A 27,645-nucleotide genomic window follows, 5' to 3' on the forward strand; every position below is an offset into this window, starting at 1 on the left:
CGGATCTTCTCTGGTTGTGCACAAGTGACTGTTTTCATGTGCGATATCGCAATAAAGATGGTATTCATAGCTTCAGTTGGGTAACCGATTATAAAGGAAACGAAAGGAAACAATGTTATGTGTGGCTTTGTTCACGAAATCAGACAATGTCGTGCTTTTGTAAACCAGCATTCTTGAAAATGAGCAACATAATGATTTTTGACTTAACACGGTTTAGAAATAATTTCTTCATATTTTTTGGTGTTATCTGTCGTTTACATGTCCTTCCTAAAACACAAAAGTACGACCCTCTCCAAACACCTAAATTAGCTAAAAATTTAGGACATGTTACAAAACTTTATTTTCTAGAACCTATTTAGAATAATTTAAATGTAGCTTTTACCGGTTTTTTTGTGGCATCCTTCAGAAGTGAGCGGTCCGATACCAATATTTTCGGTCAAATCTCCATTCAAATAACACGGGGAGTTGGCTAGCTATGCCTTGCCCTCACTCATATTTTACAAAAGTACGACCATTTCTGAACATCTAACCTAGCTGTAATTTTAGGTCATGTTAGAGAAATATATTTGCTAGAAGTTTTGGAGAATAAATAAAATATTGGCTGGTTATTTTTCACACAGTGATGTTAACTAGGCAAGTGTCCATTCTCCCAACATACATCATTTGTAGGGGTCACGCGTCAATGGTGAGAGCACTGTGTATTGTGTATAGGAAAACGGACAGTAACTGCAGTATGAATTTCGGTTTCTCTAAATGTGGTAACAGGGCTAGGAAGAGGCGAATTCCAGATTATGGGTAGGCCTACCGAACTACCGTTCTAAAACAAACAGAGTTGATTAAGTTGTGTCAAGTTGGGTCTTGATCATTGAGAGACGCATTTCATAGTAGTTTAAAAAGTCATGGCAGGTATATGGGTAACGGGTTTGGGTAATTAGAAATAAGCCTATCACGAGAAGCGCCCGACCCGAGAACCGCGAAATCTAGTAGCCTATATTATACGCTCTACACAGTTGAGTGACCACCGCTGTACGCATAGTATTTGTACAAGAGACTCACCATGCTCACAGCGATACCAGTGGTAACAGCATGCAAGTAAATGTCTGAACACTCTTATACTATTTAATACTTAAAGGCCCATTCAGTGATTTACTCATCCGGACGATCGTAAAAATCATCAAAATTCAGATTTTGGTACCTTTGTCATTGTCATGGATGCCGAAAGACGTGTAATTAAGACAAAATAAGACATTTTACACGAATCTGTAATTTAGATACTGACAGTATCTACCCAGCAAACACATTGAAACGTTTTCGACATCATTCGCAAAAGGTTGTCAGAAAACGTTTAAATGTCGGGTTATATAAAGGGTACATTAATGGTATAAAACGTTTTCATAACATTAAATAACATTTGTTGGTAATTGACTGCACAGCAAACACAAATGTTTTACAGAAAACATTTAAATGTCGGGTTATATAAAGGGTATAAAAACGTTTTAATAACATTCCAATGACATTTTTGAAAACTTGGTACAAATCATTCTAAACAGAATGTTATTTTGGGGTTGAAAAAATATTTTACAAACAATGTTTGCCCAAAATATTTAAAATAAAGTTTTTAAAATGTTTTCACGACCTTTATATAACCCGACATTTAAATGTTATTAAAACGTTTTGTAAAAAACATTTTAAGAACATTTCTGTGTTTGCTGAGTGCAAATATTTTAACATAATGTTATTTAAGTGTTGACAAAATATTTAGCCAAACATTTTTGCAAAAATAGTTTACAATGACATTTCGAAAACATTTTAAAAATATTGTTGTAGTGTGTTTTCATACAAAACGTTTATATAACCCGACATTTTAATGTTATTAAAACGTTTTTACCGAAACCAAAACCCAAAATATAACTTATTTAAAACGTTTTAAAAACATTTTTGTGTTTGCTGGGTAACTAGCTACATGTATTTGAATCCCAGGGGTTCTTCCTGGTTGAAGGTATACGGGGATGTGCCACGGTTTTGGGGTACCTTTTCAATTTTGGTATATCGATGGGTGGGTTTTCAGTGGAGACCAATGCGCCCGTTTGGGGAAAAGTGCACTTAAAGCGCCAAATTATGGCAAATTTGGGTGCTTTTTGGGTGCTTTTTATTGAAAATTGGTATACTGATGGGTAGCAAAAACAGCAAAAAGTAGGTATAGAGAAAGTCAGCATCCGAAAGTCTGCGTTGCACACCCCCGTACAAAATTTTTCGTCAGTATTACTGTTTTCTTCGTTTTTTGCCAAATTTGTCATTTCAAAAAGTACCCAAAATGGCGGGTTTTATCAATGTATCAAAAATTGTTTAAAGAACCCTTATAGGAGATTGGTGTAATGTATGAATTAAAGAAGTGACACTTTTTCTAAGAATGGTTTATTGTTTCCAAAAATAGAGAAAAGTTAAACAAATTCAAACCTCTTGTGCGGTTCAAAGCACGTTATAAAAATGGTTGAATGAGCTATAAAATTTCGAATTTAAAGTTATTAAAGAAAGATTTCCCCTGAAACTGATTTAGTTTGAAATGAAAATATTCTATTTTATAATCACGAAGCTTTCAAACAAGATTTTAGAGTATAAATTTCTGGAAAATTCGTTGGAAACAGGGTTTGGTACCAAAGCTGGCAATGGCGGCCATGTTTGTTCAGATATACCATTTTGAGCATTAAATCGAATAACCATTCAACTTTTAGAATTTTTGTTTAAGAAAATGGTACAATAATTGAAAAATGTATAACATGAAATGTGTTTATAAGATACTCTCGGAAACATTTACCCCATCAAAGGTATCCAAGTACCTCCAACTGCCTTATTAATAGCGTTTTAAGGTGACGTTTCTTTTTTCCTCTCAATTTTAACGAAATTTGGTCGGTATATGGCGTTATTATTTGCAATGCAGCTGTTTTCAATTCTCTGGAGGGAAATTCATTAACCAAGTTTGTGATGAGTTTCTTTGATTGATTGAAGATATTGTAATATTATCAGACATTGGGAGAAAATAAGCACTCAAGGGTGGGGAGGTGTTGTGTCTTTATACCCAGCTATACCCCTACCCCTAACGTTTCCGACCTAGGCATATATGGTCGAATCCAACCAATAGTGTCCACGGGCCAAAAATAAAAGTCCGAAATAAAAATGTCTCCACAATTTTTTCCTTTTGCCCATTGATTGATGACATATTGGCCTTATAGGAACCAAAAGTGCCATTACTAATCTTGAAAAATAAATCCAGGACGTGTGATAGTAAATGTGATATCAAAACCCAATGTTACCTACGAATACCACTAGGATGCTTTCACTATCGCAATACTAATCAACCTAAAACAAATGGAATATTCCCATTAACGCTTTTTTCGTGTAATGTAGATCACAGGGTGTCAGGAAAATGCTAGCTCAACCAGAAAATATTTGTTTTTATTTTTATAACGCGATCAATATGATCTTAGTCAATTTATGCTAGTTTATTTTTGAAAATGAAGTTTAGGTCAGTTTCTGTATTTTATTTATCAAATGAGTATGAATCAATTTACACATTGTATAATAACGAGTAGGATATATGTTTTCAAGAATATTAGGAATTATACGCATACACCTAACGCTTTATACAATGAAAAGGTGAAGAAACCCGAGTATTCGTAGGTAACATGAGCGATTTAACAATATCTATATTGAGTTTAGAGGTTTAAATTTTTCTATTATGGTAATGAATTAATAAAATGGTAGTTTTCATATCTCTTTCATATGTTACGTCCAAATGAATAAATGCTATTACCTTAGATCAAAATTTTGTTGATGCTTTTAGCAAGATTTTGACCACTTCATTTTGATATACAAGTAGTTAATCAGCAATTTTACATAATAAATAATTGTTGAATGAATCCGTATATGGGTAATAATAGTGTCCTGGGGTACCGCTTAAAGTTTTTGACAATTAATTTCCATTGGTAGGGACACTTCATTACATATGTCATGTATTATGCTGTATTCGTAAGTAACATTTCAGTATTTGTAGGTAAGAATTAGACTTTTGGTGGATATCGCAATCAAAACTTCATTTTATAAAGCACTTTGAATGTATTATTTTCTTTATGTGCGTTTATTGATACTTTAGACCCTATCATGTATTAATAATGTCGGTTCACAGCTGTTGAAAGAGGATTGAAGTAAGAAAGAAAGGCACTAAAGTGACTTTAATTTGCTTAATTGCACACAAATCGCTTAAAACCGTTATTGCAGACTTGTGAAGTCCATCTAGGAGTCAGTTACGTCTTGTGGCCTTTTGTTTGAGGGCAATTACAATTAGCTTTATACCAGGGTCCATCACTGTGTTGTCTAGATCATGAGACAATGAGAACAGTCGTTTTTTCCATGGTATTCGTAGGTAACCTTAGCGAAAACGTCAAAAGTTACCTTCGAATAAATCAATTTGGACACAAATTACTCAGAAACCAGAAGGTCGGTAAACATTTAAAATGAAGCACACATGACAGTTGACAAATCCAAGTATTTATCCCTTCTAATCTTCTTCGAATCTGATTTTTCTTTCAAATGAGCAGACCGTCGTCTATTTCAGTACATATTTTTCAACAATTAAGCCGTATTCACTTTTGCATGGTGGGCATGTATGTGAATTCTCAACCTTTATTGACATATGTTTTGATAGCAAACATACAGGCCTTCGTTATGTATCAATATGGGCATTGGCATGAATGGCGGTGTTTCACAATACTGTCATGATAAAAATTGTATTCGTAGGTAACATTCGGTTACCGAAATTTACCTACGAATACTTGCTTTTATTGTTGACATCTCAGAAATATTTAAACGCAGGCTATTGAAACTTGGTAGAAATAAAGAGTGTATTACCCTGCACCTATTGCTTAACTATTGTTTACTATTCTCTCACTTTGTGGAAATGACACAGCTTTTAACATGTATTCGGAGGTAATGCATATTTTTACCAAACCTACCTTTGTGCCATTTAGAATTTCTGGCAGCTAAACACAATAATAAAGATGTCCGAATGCAATGCATTTCAGTATTGGACATATCAAAGCTTGTATCAATTGCGCATTTATTAGTGATTTCCATTTTTAAAGATATATCTAGTGCTATGAAAATTGTATTCGTAGGTAATGTAAAAAAATACCACTCAAAAATTATCACAAAAATTCATAATTATGTACAAATATGTGAAAAATTGAACAGGCAATCTTTGAATACACACCTTTCAGGAAATCAATTTAGATTCAATCCAATGACTTCTTTTCATAACTGATTTAGATGTTTTTAAAAATACTTTAAAAAATATTTTGAAAAAATGGCTAAAAATAGCATGTTTTGGGGTCTCTGTGTCTCAGTTTTTCACAGAAGGGGGTCTTATTATATATGGCGCGAAGCGTATGATCAAGGCGAATAACCACAGTACAAAAACGAATGCCAATTGATTAATACTTTTAAGTTATGGCCCTGAACATGCCGTGTACACTTTTCGTTGGATTCGACCATATACTCGTGCAATGATATGATGCTTGTCATGGGGGGTCAGAAACCTTTGTGCATTTTGCTTATGTAATGTGCAACTTAAGTTATTTGACTCAATGTTGTTAAAGTTTGAACTATTATGACGTCATTATTGTATTTAAAGATCGATAAAACCTGCTTTAAACTCTGTTTATATCCATAATTGCTCAAAAGTACCCAAAATGGCGGGTTTTTTTCAATGTATCAAAAATTGTTTAGAGAACCCTTATAGGAGATTGGTGTAATGTATGAATTAAAGAAGTACATAGTGCAGTTTTGTCCACGGCAAATTCACCGTGACCTTTTCAGCCATAAACCCGCTTAGTGAAGATTAAACCGAAATATGCAGTACTAAACCATTATAGCAATCGATTGTCCAATGCACATTTCTTACCACGTGATAATATTAATCCAATGAGTGATCGAATTGTCCGCTACGGTCGACTAATCCAATCGATAATGACGCTATTGAAATGTACGGGTGGAGCACCACTGACTGAGTTTTGGGGATTTTTCACTGGTTTGCTATCATTTACTCATCAAGACGCTCCACCGTTATTATAAGGAATATGCTAATAATTTAAAGACTGACATGTAGAAAATAAACCATACTTGATTGACAGAAAGTACTAAATTTGTAAATATTACGGTTTGGTGGCGCTCCTGTTCCAAACGCGACGAAGTCAGGGCGACCCGGTGAAGCAAAATGTGCATTGGATTAACACGGGAGTTTGGATAAGGTGGTAGATTTCTTTTCTCATACAAATGCATGCTCCCCCGTTATGAAAGCTTGTACCGGATTAAAAATTCAGATATTTTGAAAAGAATAAGTAATTAAAACATAGAGCAAGTACTAAAATCAGAGCTTTTATACTTTTTGATATATGACGCTAACTAGTTCATCTCGTATAATCACAGCACAGCGCTACTATTACGGGTCAATTACCTATGTGAGTGCCCCTGTGTTGTGTGCATACCTGTAGTTAACAATAACTGCATGATGGACACTTTTTCTAAGAATGATTTATTGTTTCCAAAAATAGAGAAAAGTTAAAAAAATTCAAACCTCTTGTGCGGTTCAAGGGCGCATTACACCAAATCACTGCGCGAAAGGTGCAATGGTGATGAGTTCCGGTTAAATGTATAATAATGGCTACTCACTGGAGACAATGTGGTGTCCTTAGGGACCATGTTTTTCGTGAGGTTGGCATGTTCTGATTTAAATGAAAGATGCTAACCTATTAATGACTAAAATAGATATGAAATTATACAAATCGATTTCACAAGAAAAGTTGGCCCTGTCCGAATTACTGCTAACGGAACAAGTTTTAATGCTAGTTTTGGCGTTGAAATAGCGGCGTCGCTTTTCAACATTTTTTAATAAAAAACTGAACCTGTAAAGTTCCCCAAAATTGAAGTTTAAATGAAATTTCAGTCCTCAATTAACACAGGGGTGACGTTAAAAAGTGAAAAATATTGTCACGCCTGGTAGAAAACGCCGCTTAAAAAAGTTGATTTTTACGTGCTTTTCAATGGAGAAGTTATTTGGTGGTTTACATCAGCTTTCTGATATAGATTTTTCTTATTGTTATATGTAATTGTACTTTAGTTTGTTATCATGTTATGCATTGTCGTAGTGTAAGTTTTTTTTCTCTGGTTGGTCTCACACTAGTCAAAGGGTCCAACCCGAAACTTTGTGTTTATTTATGCCTTCTGGTATATATATTTTTGCACTGTTTTCTAACTTTTAGTTCTACGACCATTTACATTCATGGCCCCTTGCTTGCTCGGAGTTGCTCCCCCCGTAGAGCAGCAAACAATTTTAACATGTAAATTGTGTAACTTTGCCTTGCAGAGATCCCGGGGGACACAGATTCCGCTAAATTTATAATTGTCTATGCATGTATTATGATACTACTCAGAATACTGTAACTAACGTACCTGCCCTAGATCAACACCTGGATTCTATATTAATATATATATATATATAGGCTATTATACTGGGTATAATATTGACTATCATCACAGATGTTGCTATTGATGGAGCTTTGTAACATATGTAGGTTAAATACCAAGTTTCCCATTTTAGGGACCGTTCACAAACATGACCACAAATTTTCCTGGGAAGATTGGGTTTTAATATAATTTATGCTTTTCTATGAGATTGACCCATAATTTTCATGTCAAAAAAAAAAGGGGGGCCTGAAATTTTGAGATCTGAAAGGGGAGGGGGCGAAACATTTTTGCGAAGACATTTTTTGTATTAGCCCCCCTAACAAGTGTTTGTGAACGGTCCCTTAACGGTAAAAATTCATGGAATATTAATAAAAATCATTGAAAATATGATAGACCAACCATACACGTAGGCTATATTATTATCTGGTATATGTCCACAATAGGGACGTGTAAATGCAAAATGAAAAATCAACACTTTTTTTCAGGGCCCCTCTTTCAGGCCCCCACCCTTTTTGGCCATGAAAAATGTACGTCAACCCCATAGAAAATAGTGTAAACTCATGTTCTACGATTAAAATCAGGTGATGTTTTAAAGCCCCTCCCCTTCAGAGGAATGAAAATTTTCAGGGACCCTTTTTTGCATCAGCCCCCCCGTTACAAGTGTTTGTGAACGGTTCCTTAACAAGACTAGAGGTATACGTTTGATCATGCGCGATGCCACTGTGTCCAGGGCGCGGTTAACATTATAAATTTTAATTGCTGTTCCCTACCGTGTTCAACATAGTGCTCATCATCGGAATCTACATAGTATCTGAAGGTATTTATGGAAACATTAATCTATATCATGTGTAGTAGAGAAAAATAATGCACTCCGTGGCAAGCATTTTATGTGCATAATTATATACCCGGGATATATACAGTACACATGTACACTTTCATATGTCAGATTGTAAACAGTGTACCGATACGTTAACCGTGGTACGTAGTATAGTGTTAAGAGTAATACGATGACTACTACTAGTAATGTCCGAGAGTGGTCCGAGTCAGCACAGGGCATATGAGGTCAGCTATACTATTCGTAGTGTTCATGGCCCGAGTTTCTTGGCTTTCATGCACGTATGCCTATTTATATGATCTGATAATATATATTTATGATATAATCCCGGGGGGGGTTCTTCGAAAAATTTTGTACGGGGGTGTGCCACGCAGACTTTCGGATGCTGACTTTCTCTATACCTACTTTTTGCTGTTTTTGCTACCCATCAGTATACCAATTTTCAAGAAAAATCACCCAAAAAGCACCCAAATTTGCCATAATTGGGCGCTTTAAGTGCAATTTTTCCAAAATGCGCCCAATTGGGCGCATTGGTCTCCGCTGATAACCCACCCATCGATATACCAAAATTGCTGAAAAGCCAAAACCGTGGCACATCCCCGTATACCTTCAACCAGGAAGAACCCCCCCCGGGGATATAATCATATGAGCGTGAAGGTGGAATTTGCATTATATGGTAATTCATACACAGAATGTCTGCAAATTATAATATTATGATTTAATATCATCATATTTATCAGAGAAGACATCTCCTCTGTATTTATATATAAATATGTTGACGGTTGACCTACATACTTGTTTTGGTGACAGAGGAAAGATTTGTATTGAAGTGTAAAATGCACAATAGCATAGCATCATATAACGTATGCAAATTATTTTAATTTTTTCTGGTACTGATATATAATCATATTAATATTAGTTTTATTTACATTTAAAGAAACCTGTTAACAGAAAGACTGTAAAAACACAAAGTACCTGATAACACCAATTATTTGTATGCATGGTACCAGGTTAGGAGTAACACGATAATACAAATGTTAAGGTGATACATGCAAGACTTGGATGTTAAATATTGGCAAATTGGGCATTTTTAGATTATCCTTTAAAAAATAGTGCACACTTTATTTTTACGCTTTAATATTATTATTATTATTATTATTTATTATTATTATTATTATTATTATTATTATTATTATTATTATTATTGTTATTATTATTAGTGTTATTATTAATATTATTACTATTATTATTATTATTATTATTCAACTCGAAATTCTTAACTCGAAACTCGAAAAATCTAACTCGAAACTCGAAAAACCTAACTCGAAACTCGAAATTTGTAACTCAAAACTCGAAATTTGTAACTCGAAACTCGAAACTTGAAACTCGATACTCGAAACTCGATACTCGAACTTGAAACTCGATGAATAGCAACACACTGTTATTATTATTATTATTATTATTATTATTATTATTATTATTATTATTATTATTATTATTATTATCGCATTGTCATATTATTTAGGCACTGAAGAATTTGACGGATAGTGGGTAGATATATTTCGATAGAAAGTAAGAAACCATGGCATTTGAAACCCCGCCACCTGCATATCCAGTCGGCAAAGTTGAGGTATGTAATTTATGGTCAACACACAAACGCGAGCGCAGACACCATTGCAGGTACACCCCACACCCATGTACCACCCACTTCATACAACATCCGTAATATTAAAGATATGTCAGAATCGGAATCCTTGAGCTCGATTAACCCAAAAAAGTGTTTTTGTACATGATTATAGGTGCTATGGTTCAAAACCTAATTTTTTAAAATGGCGACGGCGGCCATCTTGAATTTTGACCTCTAGCGAAAAATGCCGGGATTTTTGTGAGGGACATTTTCACGTAAGTCCATCTCATTAAATCTTTACTGCTTTTTAAACGCAATATCAAAAACTGATTTTTTTTTAAAGAAAGAATTTTGCCTAAAAAAAAATCAGCTTCTGATAAATTTCCGTCCAAACTATAACTTGGTAGAAATCAATTTAAGGATTTTTAAAATTGGTTCAAAAATGACATGATTTTTTCCGCAAAATTCACGGAAATGGGTTAAAATCAACGTTTTCCTGCCCAAGCTTAAATAGCCCAAATGTCACGAAATCGCGGCCCGAGCCATTTTCAATTCGCGGGACGATTGTTAAAAGTCACCTATTGTGCTACCAAATCACTGGTTTGGCAACCCTAGTGAGTAAACTCCCAACTAGCAAACTACACTTGTGTTTAATTGCCAGCATGGTCAGTGTTGCCACTTGTTTCATGATAAAGAGTTCATGATACATACACGCTATGTAACGGCGCGCGTGATTGGTCGAGAGCCGGGCATAAACATGCTTAGAAAAATGGCAAAAAAATAGTCATGGCTGCCATTGTCTCAATACAAGATAAGATGTGCTAAAAAGTCCTTGTCATGTGGGGCAGGATTAGATAAAGGGATACAAACCTGGGTATGAGACATTGGGAATTATTTCCTAGCCTCTTAAGGGTGGGGTATGAACGTTTGGACAGTATTTATTTTGGGACATTAGAGCACATCAGACATATCGAATTACATTCTGAATATGAAGAATGTCATTCTGATATCAAATAATTTTGATTTTTTGAAATTCGCAATTTAATACACATTTTATGGCAAATCATTAAAAATTGATATTTTTGATATTTAACAGTACTTGAAGTAAACTTCATAAATCTGATGATTTATACTTAAAGTGTATGTAGGTGGGATGAAAAGCCGACGATCAATTGAAAATTTTGACCTTTCGTATTGAAGATATGGATTTTTTTCCCAAAACACCAAAACAAATTAGGTCTTTTGGGAAAAAAATCCATATCTTCAATATGAAAGGTCAAAATTTTCAATTGACCGTCGGCTTTTCCTCCCTGCTACATACACTTTAAGAATATATCATTAGATTTATATAATTTACTTCGAGGACTGTTATATATCAAAATTTGAAAAATATCAAATTTTATAATTTGTCATAAAATTTGTATTATATTGCGATTTTAAAAATGAAAATTATTTGATATCAGAAAGACATGCTTCGTATTCAGAATGCAATTCGATAGGTCTGAGGTGCTCTCATGTCCCACAAAAATACTGTCGAAACGCAATAAACGCTCATTTTGGATCCCTTAACAACATGGTTGATGGGTTCAAGTGGGGGAAATGTTCAACCCGTGAACAAAAAATGACCCACATAAGAGTTCTTCGTGCACTCTAATATTATATTCAGCGCAACACAACCACCACCAAAACAAACAAAATACGTAATATTACATTATCATTTGGCTAAATCCGAACCAGTAGGATCGTCGGCCGTTGCCTAGCGACCATAATGTCTCAAGCAGCTTACATAATTTTTCTGCATGGCCCGATTTCGTTGAAATTTGCTGAACCCAATGTCATCCACAATGCAAAGGGCCACAGTGACATCGCCCCGATATCTTCATGGTAGAAATCGCCATGGTAGCTTGAATCCACAGCCACCCATGGCCATTTTATTCGGACCTTATGAGATGCATAATTAGCGAAGTGACCTGACTAAGGCTACTGACAATAGCCGGGGTAATTGATTTCTCGCTGTGTGAGTAAGCTTGTATATACGACATTGCGGTCAATGGTTATACTGCCTCCACTTGAATAGTGAGTGCCGCTATAGCCTGCTGCGCGCTGTAGTCCATACAGGACCAACGCAATACTAAAATTAGAGTTTTGGTCAAATTTTGAGTTCAAAGCGCACGGCCAATTTTCAAAGCGCACGCTAACGACTATCATATCTGTTCAACACGTATTTTCAAGTGTATGAGACCACATCTGGTTTCTTGAGACGAAATCATTTACGGGAGATATTCATCATTTTCTAACCCAGTATCCGAAGATTTTCGTCTGATATCAAAATCGTGCATAGCAATTCACGTGTATCGATCCCGTGTATTCATTTTAGTGTCTCTGCTGCACCAAATAATTATTAGCCAGGCGATGTCGGTGTGTGGGCGGAACCAGCGAACCAGAAGGGTCGTCATCAATAATGCAAGAGGGCAGGGAAAAACATTGTTGTTGTGTTTAGCACTGATAAATCGACAGGTTTTTAACGATTTCTTATGAAATACGTCGATTTGGAACGTCAGATTTCAGGATGCTAATTAGAAAAATATGATCTATCATAATGATACCAAAATCTCATTAACGATGCGGTAAGTCGGGGACGAGGCTAATTTGGTGAAGGACTTGTAATGCTTTACCAGGTAAGAATAAGATGACCTTATACACTGATCCTACTTCGCCATTACTGACAAGCGGCTAGGGGACGCAGGGGTAACCTTGTCAATCAATGGTTATTCTATTGTCCGCCAAAGTTTAAAGCCAGTGACATCACCAATACGTTTACCCATGGTCAATCCAATCGATAGGCAATTATCCCATTATGGTAGGGCTAGAGCGCGAGCACCACTGCGAAATTGACCAAGTTTAACTCGTGCGCATAAACTTGCATGGAATAAAAGTTTAATAAATATAAAATATTACAATTTGAAATGAAATAAAAGATTATTAATAATGATAACAATGAATAGTTATCACAATGTTAAAATTCATTCATTCATTTTTTATTTCATATATAGGGGCCTACATATTAAAAATAATAATATTGGCTACAAGCATCATCATCATCATCCATCATCATCATCATCATCATCATCATCATCATATGATCATCATCATCATCATCATCATCATCATCATCATATAATAATAATAATAATAGTATAAAATAAATATTAAAATTGTAAACTTTCAAACTTTATGTTATAAAGTTATGTAATGAGTTAAATCATTGGCCATTTATTATGGCCTATAGTATTCAGATACCACATAATCTAGCCTACATTTTAATGTGAAAGTTGAAAGACCATGATAGTTGAACATAGTTCAAAATTGAATAAAACAATATATAAAATAATAACAATAATAATATTGCTACACTAAATATATGAGAATAAATAAATACGTATTACTAAAAACAAGAAATCTTGCTATTTCTATAAATTTGAAAACACATAAGATTTAATATCCTGCTTTTTTTAAAAACCAAATAAACGTTTTCAACTGAGATGTAGGCCTAGGTATTTTCGTCTCAGATTCTCAAGTTATATAACAAGTTAAAATATTCATTCTGTCAGTGTGCGGGACAGGCCTACAAGATGTTACGAAATGGTATATTTAACATGTTTAATTTATAGGCCTATGATAAAAAAATGTTTTTCTTTAATTAAAAAAAAATCCTGTATTATATACTTCATTAATATATTCTTGTTCATTGATTGGTTAAAAGTGGATCACATGACTAAAAATAGTTCTGCCATCAGTACTCCTATCCGTAAATAGTACCTCTAAGCCGTAAATAGTATTTTCAATGTCCCGGATGAGCCGTAAATAGTACCTCCAAGCCGTAAATAGTACTTTTGACCATGCCTTCCGCGTGCGCGCATTCGATGCGACGGAACAGTTAACGCACGCGAAACTGCCATAGCGTGATTTCGCGCTGCTGTAATTGGTTAGCCCGATTTTAGGCTATTCGATTTTTTTGAAGGGCAAAATATAGGTTTTGCTTAAACTGGCCGTGCTGTTCACTCAGGATAGAAGCTGGAGAGTCAAAACATCAAATAATTTTCTTTTAACCAATCAATGAACAAAGAACATATTAATGAAGTATATAAAACAAATATATAGGCTACTGCCTTTATCCGAAGTTCTGGTTAAAACTATGGTCCCTCGTTGAGATCAATTAATACTATTTTCCTTCGGGGCTGCGCCCCGAAGGAAAATAGTACTATTGATCTCACCTTGGGCCCATAGTTTTAACCAGAACCTCTCATGGTAGTATATATTTGTATATTATTATAGTATATAATATTATCATCATTTTATTATTATTATTATTTCGGTGGTTTTTTTTAAATCGTAATCATTAAGAATAAATTAAGTCATGACATCCTGCTGCTGAATCCAGCCTACCAGGTAGGCCCTACCTGGCTGAATCCCCGGGGCTGAATCGTAAAGTTTTAAAGCATGCCGCCATATACGATCTTGATCTTATTTTTATCGATATACATCGATCACTTATCGGATTAAGTATTGGACACAATAGATGAAGTATTTGATTGACAAGGTTACCCCTGCGTCCCCTAGCCGCTTGTCATTACTGCGGTGTCCCCGATGTGAAACTGTGGTGTCCCCGGGGTCGGGTTTTCCATCCATTATTTACTGTGTGCTGCTATACAGAGATATTCAATACAGTCATTAGTATTGAATTACGAATTCAATCTACCGCTCTGGTACATCTGTGTTTCCGTCAATAGAGGGCCAAATACAGTAAACGCCTCTCAGATTTGTGTATGCTGTGCATGTACACTGCCCAAAAAGCTGTACATGTACACTGCCCAAAAAGAAACGTGTCATGGGCACATGACGCACATCCCACATCCATGACGCACAATATTATGTAAAATAGCTTAAAATGTACATGTAGAGTGGAGCAAATTTTTTTCTCTTCTTTATTGTATACCGGTACTTGATTTTAGAATTTTTTTAATTTACGTAATATATTACTATTAGGCCTTATATTATAGTATTACAAGTACCTTTACAAAGAGCGAAATATTAAAGTAAAGATAAATTGTTTTTTTACAGAACGATTTTGTGACTTTGCAGTTTGCTCTGGTAGGGGCAATTTCCAGGCACTATGATCTTTCGGTGTATGGAGACGATACGGTATATTTTTTTCTTATGTTTGACTTATTTCGTTAAAATAAAATTGAACTCGTCATTAATTAAGGTCGATTAAGATGTTTAATAAACGCATAAAAAGTCCCACTGCAAATGCATGTGAGATTGGCCGTATAAAAATTAGATTGCGATTTGCATTTTTGATACAAACGCACAGTGTGTACGTACGGTCCACGTTGATATTGACATTGTGTACGGCGTCACGACGGTTCGTGCAACGCGCCTAATTTTCACTACCACGAAAAAGTCTCATTTTGAAAGTAAAATCATGATATATGGATGTAGTACTGGTCCTTAAATCTACCAAAGTATTTGGGTTTTTTTAGCAACTATTTGCGAAGCACTGAAATACATTACAATTAATTTTAAGCAGCATTTACGATGCGGTTTTTAGTCAAAATCAAAATCATGCTGTATTGAAGTAGACATAAGACCCGGACACCACTAAAATCCAAATGCTTCGCCCTCTTGTGACCAGATCAGATGTTAGTCTTTGTTCCCCAGCCGCATTGTTATCCTTCGTGACGAAGGAGTACAATCCAGTTTGGAACCGAGACTAGCAATATGTACGTACGTTTTGAATGCCGTATTAACGCACGGTCTACGCAGCACGAATGGAACATGGCAAGTTTGAGTTGGTAGTAGCTACTTACACTATTTATATGAGGGCATAAAATGGTAGCGTGATGTTTGTAGATACTTACAAAAAATATGAGCGTGTAAGAAGGTTCCACAATACCGATGAGCGTAAAATGGCACTGTGACTGTTCATTGTTAATCATTTTCCATTATTTGAAATGTGGTGTCCTAGCCCACTATATTCTGTGATAGCCAAAACTTTTTGTCATTTTATTTTTTTATATTTTCTAACAGATATTAGATGAACTACATCCTCATATAAGTTCCATGATGTCTAATCAAACCATTAAGCGCAAACCAGATGTTCATTGTCTAAAAGTCGACGTGGGCGCTCAAGGGCTACTACAGTACACTCAAATTCAGTTCTTCAAAATGCTTGCATCAAGGGGATTCACTATGAAAGGATGTAATGTTATGCCATATCCTGCTCCTAGACCACAGTATGAGTTTTTCTTTGCACGATGACAATGGATCTACAACGTGAAATGGCTTTAATAATTATTACATGATAACTTTTTTGTTCATACTATACTTAGTCTGTATGCAATATTTGGTGCTATACGTATTTTGCCGCTGACTAAATAGCTCTAAATGTTTGATGAACTCGGTTGTCTAACCGCTTCCTCGGTGCTCCAATTTGTTTCTACCAATAAGATGTCTGTTGCTTCTTCATTGAAATGACAATCTGCTGCAATATCAAATGATGAATTAACCAATCAAGGGATCACAGACTTTCAGGCCTCTTCTTGGCCTTTCCTGTGATTCCTTCACTCTCACTTGTATTATGATTTTGTATGTATCCTATGTTCTTTGCTATTTGATGAGTGAAAAATAAATGAATGAATGAATGAATAGAAACACTCTCTGCTTAGAGCCTAAGGCTAGACTTAGGCGTTGTGCAATAAATATGAGCCCCCGGGGTAAAATTTCCAAATGGCGTGCCATAAATTGCTTGCCCTCCCTCTCGGCCTGCCAAAAATCGTTTACCAATTTGCAAACTTTAAATATATGTATGATGCAAGCTTAGCAAGCAGGAAATTGTGCATTTTTGACAGTTTCTGTAAAGTTTTTCTAAGCCTTTTTAGAGCATGTTAGTTAAAGGGTGCACCGTAAATGTGTGCCAAAAATTGCTTGTCACCCCTCTCGGCCTGCCAAAATTACTTGCCCCAACCCCTCTCGGCCTGCCAAAAATATTTTGTCCCCCCCCCCCCCTCTGCCATTTTACCAACCCTCCGGGCTCATAATTATTGCACATCCTCTAAGTTTAAAGAATACATTCCCTCATTTCAAATGATAAGTTTTGGTTTCTCTTTTGTTCAGAAACCAAACAGCAAGGTATTAAAAAGTAGAGCAGATCTGATCTGTAATCATAACACTATTGTGCTGGAGGACACAGTATAAGGTATATAACCAGGGATCGATATAACCATAAGTATATAATGGCCAATTGTGCTAGCTATCGGATATCTATCACTGCGGGCGGTAGTTGATGATCTTTGAAATCTGATTTAGTCTTACTTCAGATAAGTATGTCGTAGGTGGCATACTTTCATGTCACCTTATAATTATACCCCGAGTTCTAGGGCTAGAAATCATGCGCGTATATTCAGGCATGAGAATTTTCCTGCTTTTTCGGGATTTCCTGCTTTTTTGTGGTCCAAATTTCCGCACTTTCTTTTTAATTTCAGCCCGCTTTTGGCCTTTTTAGTCTCATTTCACACGCGTTTTTTCATGGATGATCATTCTCATGCCTGTATATTGAGAGGGGACTATGTTTGTTTGTATGAAACACAAACGATGCATGATGCTGGAGATTATTTGATTATGAATTAGTTTATTGTGCCCGATAAGCACAACCCATACCTCTTACCTTAGGCTCCCCTCTCCCCACCTATATAACCCCCTCTTCCGTAAGTGTCTCCTTCCCCTCTTCGCCTCCCCTTCATTCGATATCTCCTCTATCTCGAACTCTCCTCTCCCTTTCCTTTCCACTTCCATCTGTTTCTCTTTCTCCTTCCCCTTACACCCCCACACACCATCTTTCCCCTCTCTCCCTCTCCTCATTTTATAGTGTCTCGAGTAATAAATAAAAGTCAATTTAAACCGATATTGGAAGTCATATAGCTTTCTATTATATCGATCATATGCATGCGATATACATATAAATAAATAAGTGTATAATAGTGTATATATCACTCAAGTGTCTATTCTCAGGGTATTCTTTTGAAATATTTCGGTGGTCTATATTTTTTCACAGTGAAATAAGCCTTGGCTATTTCCAAAACTAAATCACGCTTTCAAATGTAGATTGACTTGTGCGACTCCTCTGAATATTGCACTGCGATATTTAAATAAAAACATCTTTTGTATACTAATAATTTGATCAAGGTAACTTCAAACCGGATTTCCGATTACATACCAAACTGAATTAAAAACCGAAACAGCTTGCTACAAATTTTAAGTTTCTAACAAGGTTACAGACAAAGAAATCGATAGCTATCGATAATGACGTCAGTTAAGAGCTTAGGCAGGATAATAGGAAACCACGTGACCAAAACCAAAACTCAAACCATTGAAATAGTAGATATCGATGATCAAACTTAATATTTGAAATGACCGAATCCTTGCATCGATCGAAAACATCGAACATCGACTGGGGAATGCGACAACTCCATTAGCCACATTATATCAATTGAGTGGCCCAGTATAAAAACGGCCCATGGCACATTTTTGAAAAATAGAGGGCGATGTTGAAAAATGTCAAAGGTCACCAAAGGTCATCCATACAAACATAACACATCATGAATGTAACTCGGGAATGTTGTCAATTTAATCTTTTAAGCATCAAATTTCTTATGTATTTTATTGAACATTCGTACATTTACAGTGCCGATTTCTCCCAATGACGAAAAATGTGCCATGGGCCGTTTTTATACTGGGCCACTCAATTGAAGGCATGGCTGCAGCAGTCCGGGATTGGTATCCTAAACCTCTTAACACTTGAGAAACCAGGCTCATCGAGGATGTCATATTGTGATGTTAACTGAACATGACGCAATATGAAATATTGTACATAAACACAGCATTAAGAAGCTTATGAATATATAAATAATTTAAGTTTTATCTGAAAAAATATAGTCGATTTATGTCTTTTTAAATTTGTTTTTAAGTAATATTTTATTCAAATTACAATTGTTGACGTCTGCCCAAATTGTATTACAATAATATAAATAATATTCATCTTGTGTAAGAAATGTTTTTATGTATTTCCAAAGTTTATCTTTATCTTCTGCAGTGAACTATGGTGTGACTAACAAGGTTGTAATGAATCATTAATACCAACTTTCAATACTTGATAACTAATTACCCCAGGCAAACTTGGCTTTGTTATAAACTGTTCATCTCAGGGATAGATAAAGAATTCCGTTGGAACTGGAACCGTCAAGAAGAAATGGTTAGAACTTTTATTAGGATCATACAATTTTCATTATGGCGAAAAAAAACCCGGTTTTCAGATTAAAATTTATTACAAATTTATGTAGAATGTAAGAAATGCTAGTTGTAATGAAAGTGGTTGTTTTGTGTTCGTAATTTTTTTATGGAACTTAAGGCCATAAACCTATTTGTTCATAATCATAAATGTTGAACAATAAAGAAAGCATGAACATAATATACTGTAGTAGTATGTCTTATTTTGTTAGATTGATTGTAATATCTTTGTAATGTGACGATGAATAAAACAATATATAGAACTACCCATGCAGTATTGTAACTACATGTATCCACACAACACAGGGGCACTCATAATAAGCAATTGAACCCTACTGGTAGCGCTGTGTTGTAGCTATAGGAGATGAACTACATTGTAGTTAGCGTCATATATGAAAAAGTATAAAAGCCATGATTTTAGTACTTGGTCTATGTTTCAATTACTTATTCTTTTCAAAATATCTGAATTTTCAACCCGGTACAAGCTTTAATAACGGGGGAGCATGCATTTGTATGAGAAAGGAAATATACCATCTTATCCAAACTCCCGTGTTAATCCAATGCACATTTTGCTTCACCGGGCCGCCCTGACTTGGTCGCGTTTGGAAGAGGAGTGCCACCAAATTTAGTACTTTCTGTCAATTAAGTATGGTTTATTTTCTACATGTCAATCTTTAAATTATTAGCATAGTCCTTATAATAACGGTGGAGCGCCTTGATGAGTAACTGATAGCAAACCAGTGAAAAATCCCCAAAACTCAGTCAGTGGAGCTCCACCCGTACATGTCAATAGCGTCATTATCGATTGGATTAGTCGACCGTAGCGGACAATTCGATCGCTCATTGGATTAATATTATCACGTGCGTGGTAAGAAATGTGCATTGGACAATCGATTACTATAATGGTTTAGTACTGCATATTTCGGTTTAATCTCCACTAAGCGGGTTTATGGCTGAAAAGGTCACGGTGAATTTGCTGTGGACAAAACTGCACTATGTTCAGACTTTGTCGATGGGGAATATAATTTCAACAAGTATTTGTTATTCAATCTGTTGCAAGTGATTTTTATCTTTTAACGAATATTTCCCGACGACAAAAAGTATTCGCCATTGAATATTTGACGTTGAATACTATCGCTTTCAAATTTTCGATGTCGCCAAAATAAATCGTTAGAACATCTAAATTACTTGAATCGATTGAATGAATACTTGTTTAGAATTAATTATTCGCCATTGAAAAAGTTACATCGAATACAGTATGTATCCAAACATGTATATCAGTCCTATAGAGTGGTTTGGTCGGAGCTGGTCTATGATGTGTTCCCCACCCCACCCCACCCCGCCCGCAGCGGAGGCAAAATATATGCACACAGGCAGTAATAGATAAAAGATCAAAACATCACACTGTAACATTGGTGTCTCAGCAATTGTCTTTCAACATTAAAGCTCACATGCGATTTGGTAGCCCAGTTAGTCGAATTTAAACAATCGCTCCGCAACTTGAAAATTGCTTCGATCCTCACGATTTCGCGGCTTTTCGGCTACTACATTTCATAAAGCAAGCAGAACTTTTATAACACTCTGCAGCAGACTGCATGCTTTGTCAGAGTTGAATGGACCAACGTGCATCTTTCAAAACTCCACGTTTTCTTACATAATAAGGCATTGAAGCTCATTGAGACCATACGCAACAATGTTTGATATTGTAAATTGGACCAGGTGTATATAGGCTACCAGTAATTTGTACAACTTTTTTTTAAATTTCATAATTTTATTTCGATTATTATACACAGTTTTAGGAGGAATTTAGAAATGGTGAACACTGTTAGAAGTATCTTTACCAAAAGCTACATAAGTAGAGAATTTTGTTAAATTATTTATAGCTTTTTTTCTTACTTTATCTTACAGACCGATTTTGTGACATTACACTTTGCTCTATCTGGTGGATTCTCCAGTCACTATGATATGATGGTATATGGAGACGAAACGGTATATTACTTTCTTACATTTCCTTAATTTTGTTTACAAGTTAAAAAAGAAAATGAAAAGGACATGAAGAATAAAGAACGTGGAATTTAAGCAACGTGACAAGGTTCATTAGCGAAAAATATTAAAGCACTTAGTAAAACACCATTATATCCTACTCATTAAACGTAGTCAGTCGGCTTCGACTATATTTATAAATGTATGTTTTTATGCACGTGACCACCTCTGCGCTGCCATAACAGCTTATAGACAGTATGCCTCGAAGTGACCTTCTACATAGTGGTCTTCATATACATTTGAATGCAACATGAGACTACTATGGCAAGTATATTGCACAATAGAACAGAAAAACCTGGTTTTTCGTCGATAAAAACCTGGTTTTTCACTCGAAAAACCTGGTTTTTCGATCGAAAAACCAGGTTTTTCAAATCGAAAACTAGGTTTATCAATTCGATTGTCAGAGTTTTTTGATAAACTTGGTTTTTCGGCTGATAAACCAGGTTTATCAAAAACTATGACAATCAATCGATAAACTTGGTTTTCGATTTGATAAACCTGGTTTTTCAATCGAAAACCAGGTTTTTCGAATTTGATTGTCATAGTTTTTGAGAAACCAGGTTTATCGGCCGAGAAACCTGGTTTTCACTGATAAACTTGGTTTTTCAATTCGATTGTCATAGTTTTTATTGATAAACCTGGTTTTCAATCAAAAACCAGGTTTTTCGAATTCGATTGTCATAGTTTTTGAAAAACCAGGTTTATCGACCGAGAAACCTGGTTTTTCGCCGATAAACTTGGTTTTTCAATTCGATTGTCATAGTTTTTTTTGATAAACCTGGTTTTTCAATCGAAAAACCAGGTTTTTCGAATTTGATTGTCATAGTTTTTGATAAACCAAGTTTATCGACCGAGAAACCTGGTTTTTCCCTGATAAACTTGGTTTTTCAATTCGATTGTCATAGTTTTTTTTTGATAAACCTGGGTTTTCAATCGAAAAACCAGGTTTTCAAATTCGATTGTCATAGTTTTGAAAAACCAGGTTTATCGACCGAGAAACCTGGTTTTCGCCGATAAACTTAGTTTTTCAATTCGATTGTCATAGTTTTTTGATAAACCTGGTTTTCAATCGAAAAACCAGGTTTTCGAATTCGATTGTCATAGTTTTGATTAACCTGGTTTATCAAAAAAACTATGACAATCGAATACTACTACTGCTTGCACTCCCCGATTGCACTTAGGCTAGATCCTCCAGGCCTCGAATACCGGTACTCACGCACGGCCGCTTCACTGTGTTGTATTGAGGACTGGAGCAGGGCCTGGACTGGAGCAAACAACGTTCGAAAATATGAATATTGAGTAGATTTTAATTACGTCATTGATTTCAGAGACGGGAATATAAAAACAACAGACGCTTATGAAGCCGAGTGGATTTGCTGATTTATTGTGGTTTGTACGCTACAAAGGCCTACAAGGAGCTTGAAAACAAACTGTCGAGTACCACAACTTCGTACACGCATCGATTCCCCTGGTACTGTACACTCCATGCCAGCAAATTTTCAGCAATTTTCCGTCCGCCATTTAGTGATAAATCATGATGTGCTTACAGGTTTTTAACATGATATTGCTGAAATACCAGATTCAGGCGTGCTTGCCTTTATAAAATGGGGACGGAAAAAAGAAGAGAAAAGAGAAAAAGAAGGGAAGGAGAGGGAGAAAGAGAAGGGAAGGAGAAGGAGAGGGAAGAAAAGGGAAGGAAAAGGGAAAGAGAAGGAAAGGAGAGAAAGAGGAGGAAAGGGAAAGAAAGAAAGAGGGAGGAGAAGAAAAAGGGGAGAAGGAGATTTAACCCAAAATATTTCGGCTCACGCGCTACGCGCGCTCGTTATTTACCAAAACAAATAGACTCGCGTGCTACGCACGCGCGATATTGCGATAAAAAAGAATAGGGACGATAACGACGTTTTAGGGACGATAAAGACGTTTACCCCCTCGGACTGAGAATGCTGGCTACGCGCCTGTTTGTGTATCTATACAGCACCCAAACCGGGTTCACAGATTCGGCGAGCAGGGCGCTCTATCCTTTCTACCTCGTTGATCACACCATGCCCGCGCGCCATGAAGTGTGTCGCCATTACTAATGGTTTGGAAATTCCGGTTTTTCGAGGAGCATTCGATTGTCATACAATGTAGTTTTTGATAAACCTGGTTTTCGAATTCGATTGTCATAGTTTTTAAAAAACCAGGTTTATCGACCGAGAAACCTGGTTTTTCGAATTCGATTGTCGTAGTTTTGAAAAACCAGGTTTATCGACCGAGAAACCTGGTTTTCGTCGATAAACTTGGTTTTTCAAATCGATTGTCATAGTTTTTTTGATAAACCTGGTTTTCAATCGAAAAACCAGTTGTCATAGTTTTTGAAAAACCAGGTTTATCGACCGAGAAACCTGGTTTTCGCCGATAAACTTGGTTTTTCAAATCGATTGTCATAGTTTTTTTGATAAACCTGGTTTTCAATCGAAAAACATGGTTTTTCAAATTCGATTGTCATAGTTTTTGATAAACCAGGTTTATCGACCGATAAACCTGGTTTTTCGCCGATAAACTTGGTTTTTCAAATCGATTGTCATAGTTTTTTGATAAACCTGGTTTTCAATCGAAAACCAGGTTTTCAAATTCGATTGTCATAGTTTTTGATAAACCAGGTTTATCGACCGAGAAACCAGGTTTTCGAAAAACTATGACAATCGAATTCAAAAACCTGTTTTTCGTTTGAAAAACCAGGTTTATCAGTGAAAAACCAAGTTTATCGGCGAAAAACCAGGTTTCTCGGCCGAAAAACCTGGTTTTTCACCGAAAAACCAGGTTTCTCGATCGAAAAACCAGGTTTTGCGATCGAAAAACCAGGTTTTGCGATCGAAAAACCAGGTTTATCTACGAAAAACCAGGTTTTCTGTTCTATTGTGCAATATACTTGCCATAGACTACTGTGCACCAATGTTATCTATTTTGTTCAACTTTGTGGTTATATTGTAAACATTTCCGTCGTTGAATACTTTTTTCCATCCTCAAACACTCTCAAACTGTTGTTTTGGATAACATATTACAAATTCGGAATCCCCCTATGTGTAATAATTTTGCAATTCAATTAAAACTTAAATTTGATGATATTTATCTATAGAGTTCCTACCCTTTTCTGTATAGTGGTCAATGCACGAGGATTTGGTCACGCTTGATGGTCTTGGTATGTCGTGCCCATTGGTCACGTGCGTATTTATAAAAACTTATTTACAAATATAGTCGACGCATACTGGTACGTAGAACTGTCAATTTTGTCGTTAAAACACACATTTGTTAATTTTCTCTATCACCGATATTTCTCAATTTATGACATGTTTAGTTAGTAGCCTAGTACCGTAGCTAGCTAATTACAATATTTGTATTAGCGTGTAAAAAGGTAGCGTGACCACATTCAAACGACATTTTACATGTAGCGTGACCTTAGGCACACTATACAGCGTGTTATCATGGTCATACGTTGGTTGCTGCTTCCACAAGAGGTATATGAACTTATAATTATTGTTATTGTGACTTTTGGGTCACTGTTCACTGTTTACCATTTTCATTCGTTGAGTCAACTGAAATTGTAATTTTAATTATTCTTTTTATATTTTCTAACAGATTTTAGATGAACTATATCCTCATATAATTACAATGGTGCCTAATAAAGACGTAAAGCGTAAACCAGATTGTCTGAAAGTCAAAGTGGGCTCTGCAGGACTATACAACGCTCAAATTCAGTTCTTCAAAATGCTAGCATCCTGGGGATTCACCATGAAAGCATCTAATTCTTTATACGTGTCTCAAAGACCACAGTTTGATTTTTTCTTTGCAAGATGACAATGGATCAACACCATGAAATAATTATTCTTTTTCTTTGTTTTGTAACTTTTGTTCATACCAGCATGCTTATTTTGGCCGCTGATAAAATGTTTGATGGTTTCTAACGTTGAATTATAGATGTTGGATCAGAGGATGATTTGAGCACTTCCCAGCAAGTCTTGCGGTTAGCACAGCTGTGTGAGTGAACATGACACTACTGTCCGCCCACTGCATACACACGTGCATGGTTAAATTTGAATTTGGACAGATATATTTACAATAAAAACACCTTCAAAAAGTTGGTCGATTTCACATTTTATGTTATCTACAGAAGGTGTGAATTATCCTTCATGCATACATCACTTTAGATCTGAAATCGACCAAGTAATAATGACACACGGGCAATTCTAAAACAATATCTTTTGCACAGAGTTCAATCGGATTTGAAAAGTAAAGTGGCAGTTGAAACTCTAGTGATAACACTTTTACAGTGCATGATGGGGCTTCCTTAAATCATCCTCTGATGTTGGATTTAACCAGACGTAAAAGAAATAGGAATATTCTTCTGCTTTCTGCACATTTGTTTGACCTCGTAATAAAACCTCATTTGAACCCAGTCAGTGTTACCCATGCCTTACAAGCAGTGAAAACACAAAGACGTGGCAAATCAACAATGGACCTCCCAGTCCGCGCCAAATATCCTCGGGTTAAAAATGTTACGCCTAGTCAACAGAGGAACACTTCATTGATCACTAGGATCCACAGCATGCTCATCTATCAGGGAAACAGTTCTTAAACTCCAATACGTTTGTACATTCATTGAATGACCTTTGAAGATTTGGGTACAAAAACTCATATTCCACAACTTGAGGTCAAATTTTGCACTATGATTATGTAATTGAGGTTATTGGACTATGCCATTGGGATGAGGTTCTTGTGGGCCATAGTGAATAAACTATCCAATACTTCCAAACAATATCCAACACTGGGATCTAAAGTTAAGTTGTCATATATTTTAATGAAGCCTACCAAAGCCGTGGCAAACGATTTACCCGCAGCGTTAGCAATATAAAATACTCACATAAAGAAAGTTCGCACTTATGTAATCCGTCCTGCAACAAAACCTGATCTCGTTATGACAATTCGAATGAAAAGGTCGTGTGGATGGAGAATCTTGTTGGCTCCGTTTTGATACCAAATTTGCTACCAAACACTCTAATTGAGATTGATACCAGCATAATATGAAATTTTGTGCATTTGTAAAAGTTGCAAATTAAACACGGACCACGCGGACCTGTAGAGGTGAATGGCAGAGCGCGACCATTGACATAGCCCGAAACAACTGCTTGGTCATATCGATCGCATCAAATATTTTTCGGGAAGAAACTGCAGCATTAATTTGATGTTTAAAGGTATATATGAATATTAACTGTATATCATATATAACGTATTAACCCCAGACGGAGACAATGACACACAAGGCAACAGCAATTTTTGGCAATACTTATTGGCCATCAGGATAGACAATAATTTTATTTTCATAAACAAAGATTTCAGCCATTATATCATAAAGGGTTTGTACGCAACCCTGGAATGAAATCAGAAAGGATGGGATGCCAAGATAAAAGTAAAATACTCAACCCAATTTCTGTTCGACAGCAAACACCCAACTGAGGAATCATGAATCCCAAATCAAGCAAGTTCAAAAAGGGAAAAATCAAAAGGATGGGATTCCAAGATAAAAGTAAAAATACTCAACCCAATTTCTGTTCTCCAGCAAACACCCGACTGGAGAATCTGAATCCCAATCGCAAATTCAAAGGGGAACTCCAGAATAAGAGCAAAATGCTCAACCCAATTTCTATTCTACAGTAAGCATTACTGAGGAACGTGGAGCCCACAAATAACCCGACAAAGGGATTTTTATAATGGCCGAAACTTTCCACTCTATCAGCTTTTCATTATATAATTAGTGCATACAATTAATTGCTCCGAAGGCACATTCCTTGGAGTTAAGCCTCTAGGTAACAATACCTGGAAGCTACAATGACTGATATTAATATGAAATATAGAGATACAGGTGCATATAAGTGGAAGATGCAAGATAAAAGAAAACAAACATCTCCTTGTTTAATACATGTATATAGCTTGTCCTCTAAGTATTTTTATGTAATTAAACATGACATGTTTAACTCTTGATCGATAAGTCTGTCTTCTGTGAGGACTCCCTTCTATGTTTTTATGAAAACAGATCTGTTGTAATAATGCTATATGCTGCAGTTTTAATTTTTATGCTGCTGCTATATAGCATTATAATGAATTTTGACCGCGCATGTCGGGAGCTTATCATTTATTTGCTATGTTATATCAACAAGGATATTTGAGATTCCAAGATGAAAGCAAAATGCTCAACCCAATTTCTGTTCCACAGTAACACTATACTGAGGAATCAGAATCC

At 35.8% G+C, this 27,645-nt stretch overlaps 1 protein-coding gene across 3 annotated transcripts; it reads left to right on the forward strand.

The window, feature by feature from the left end:
- The first annotated feature begins 8,221 nt into the window (after positions 1-8,221).
- On the forward strand, positions 8,222-27,379 carry LOC140150498 (uncharacterized). Of its 3 annotated transcripts, XR_011858800.1 has the most exons (5): positions 8,222-8,335; positions 9,879-9,983; positions 10,153-10,255; positions 21,234-21,314; positions 24,987-27,379. XR_011858800.1 is itself a non-coding variant. In XM_072172523.1 (4 exons), exons 2-4 carry the CDS (start codon positions 9,936-9,938, stop codon positions 25,203-25,205), a joined length of 348 nt encoding a protein of 115 aa, XP_072028624.1. In that variant the 5' UTR covers positions 8,222-8,335; positions 9,879-9,935; the 3' UTR covers positions 25,206-27,379. The 3 variants fall into 3 exon arrangements, 2 of the variants coding, with proteins under 2 accessions (XP_072028624.1, XP_072028623.1); XM_072172523.1 differs by lacking the exon at positions 10,153-10,255; XM_072172522.1 differs by lacking the exons at positions 10,153-10,255; positions 21,234-21,314; positions 24,987-27,379 and adding exons at positions 15,102-15,182; positions 16,071-17,558.
- Positions 27,380-27,645: the final 266 nt, after the last annotated feature.

The sequence above is a fragment of the Amphiura filiformis genome, chromosome 4, assembly GCF_039555335.1.
Source record: "Amphiura filiformis chromosome 4, Afil_fr2py, whole genome shotgun sequence".
Classification (NCBI taxonomy): domain Eukaryota; kingdom Metazoa; phylum Echinodermata; class Ophiuroidea; order Amphilepidida; family Amphiuridae; genus Amphiura; species Amphiura filiformis.

Excerpts from the sequence above, each read along its gene's own strand:
- LOC140150498 (XM_072172522.1), top strand. The coding sequence starts at position 9,936 with ATGGCATTTGAAACCCCGCCACCTGCATATCCAGTCGGCAAAGTTGAG. Across the intron at positions 9,984-15,101 it reads ATCCAGTCGGCAAAGTTGAG|AACGATTTTGTGACTTTGCA; the intron begins GTATGTAATTTA and ends GTTTTTTTACAG. Across the intron at positions 15,183-16,070 it reads CGGTGTATGGAGACGATACG|ATATTAGATGAACTACATCC; the intron begins GTATATTTTTTT and ends ATTTTCTAACAG.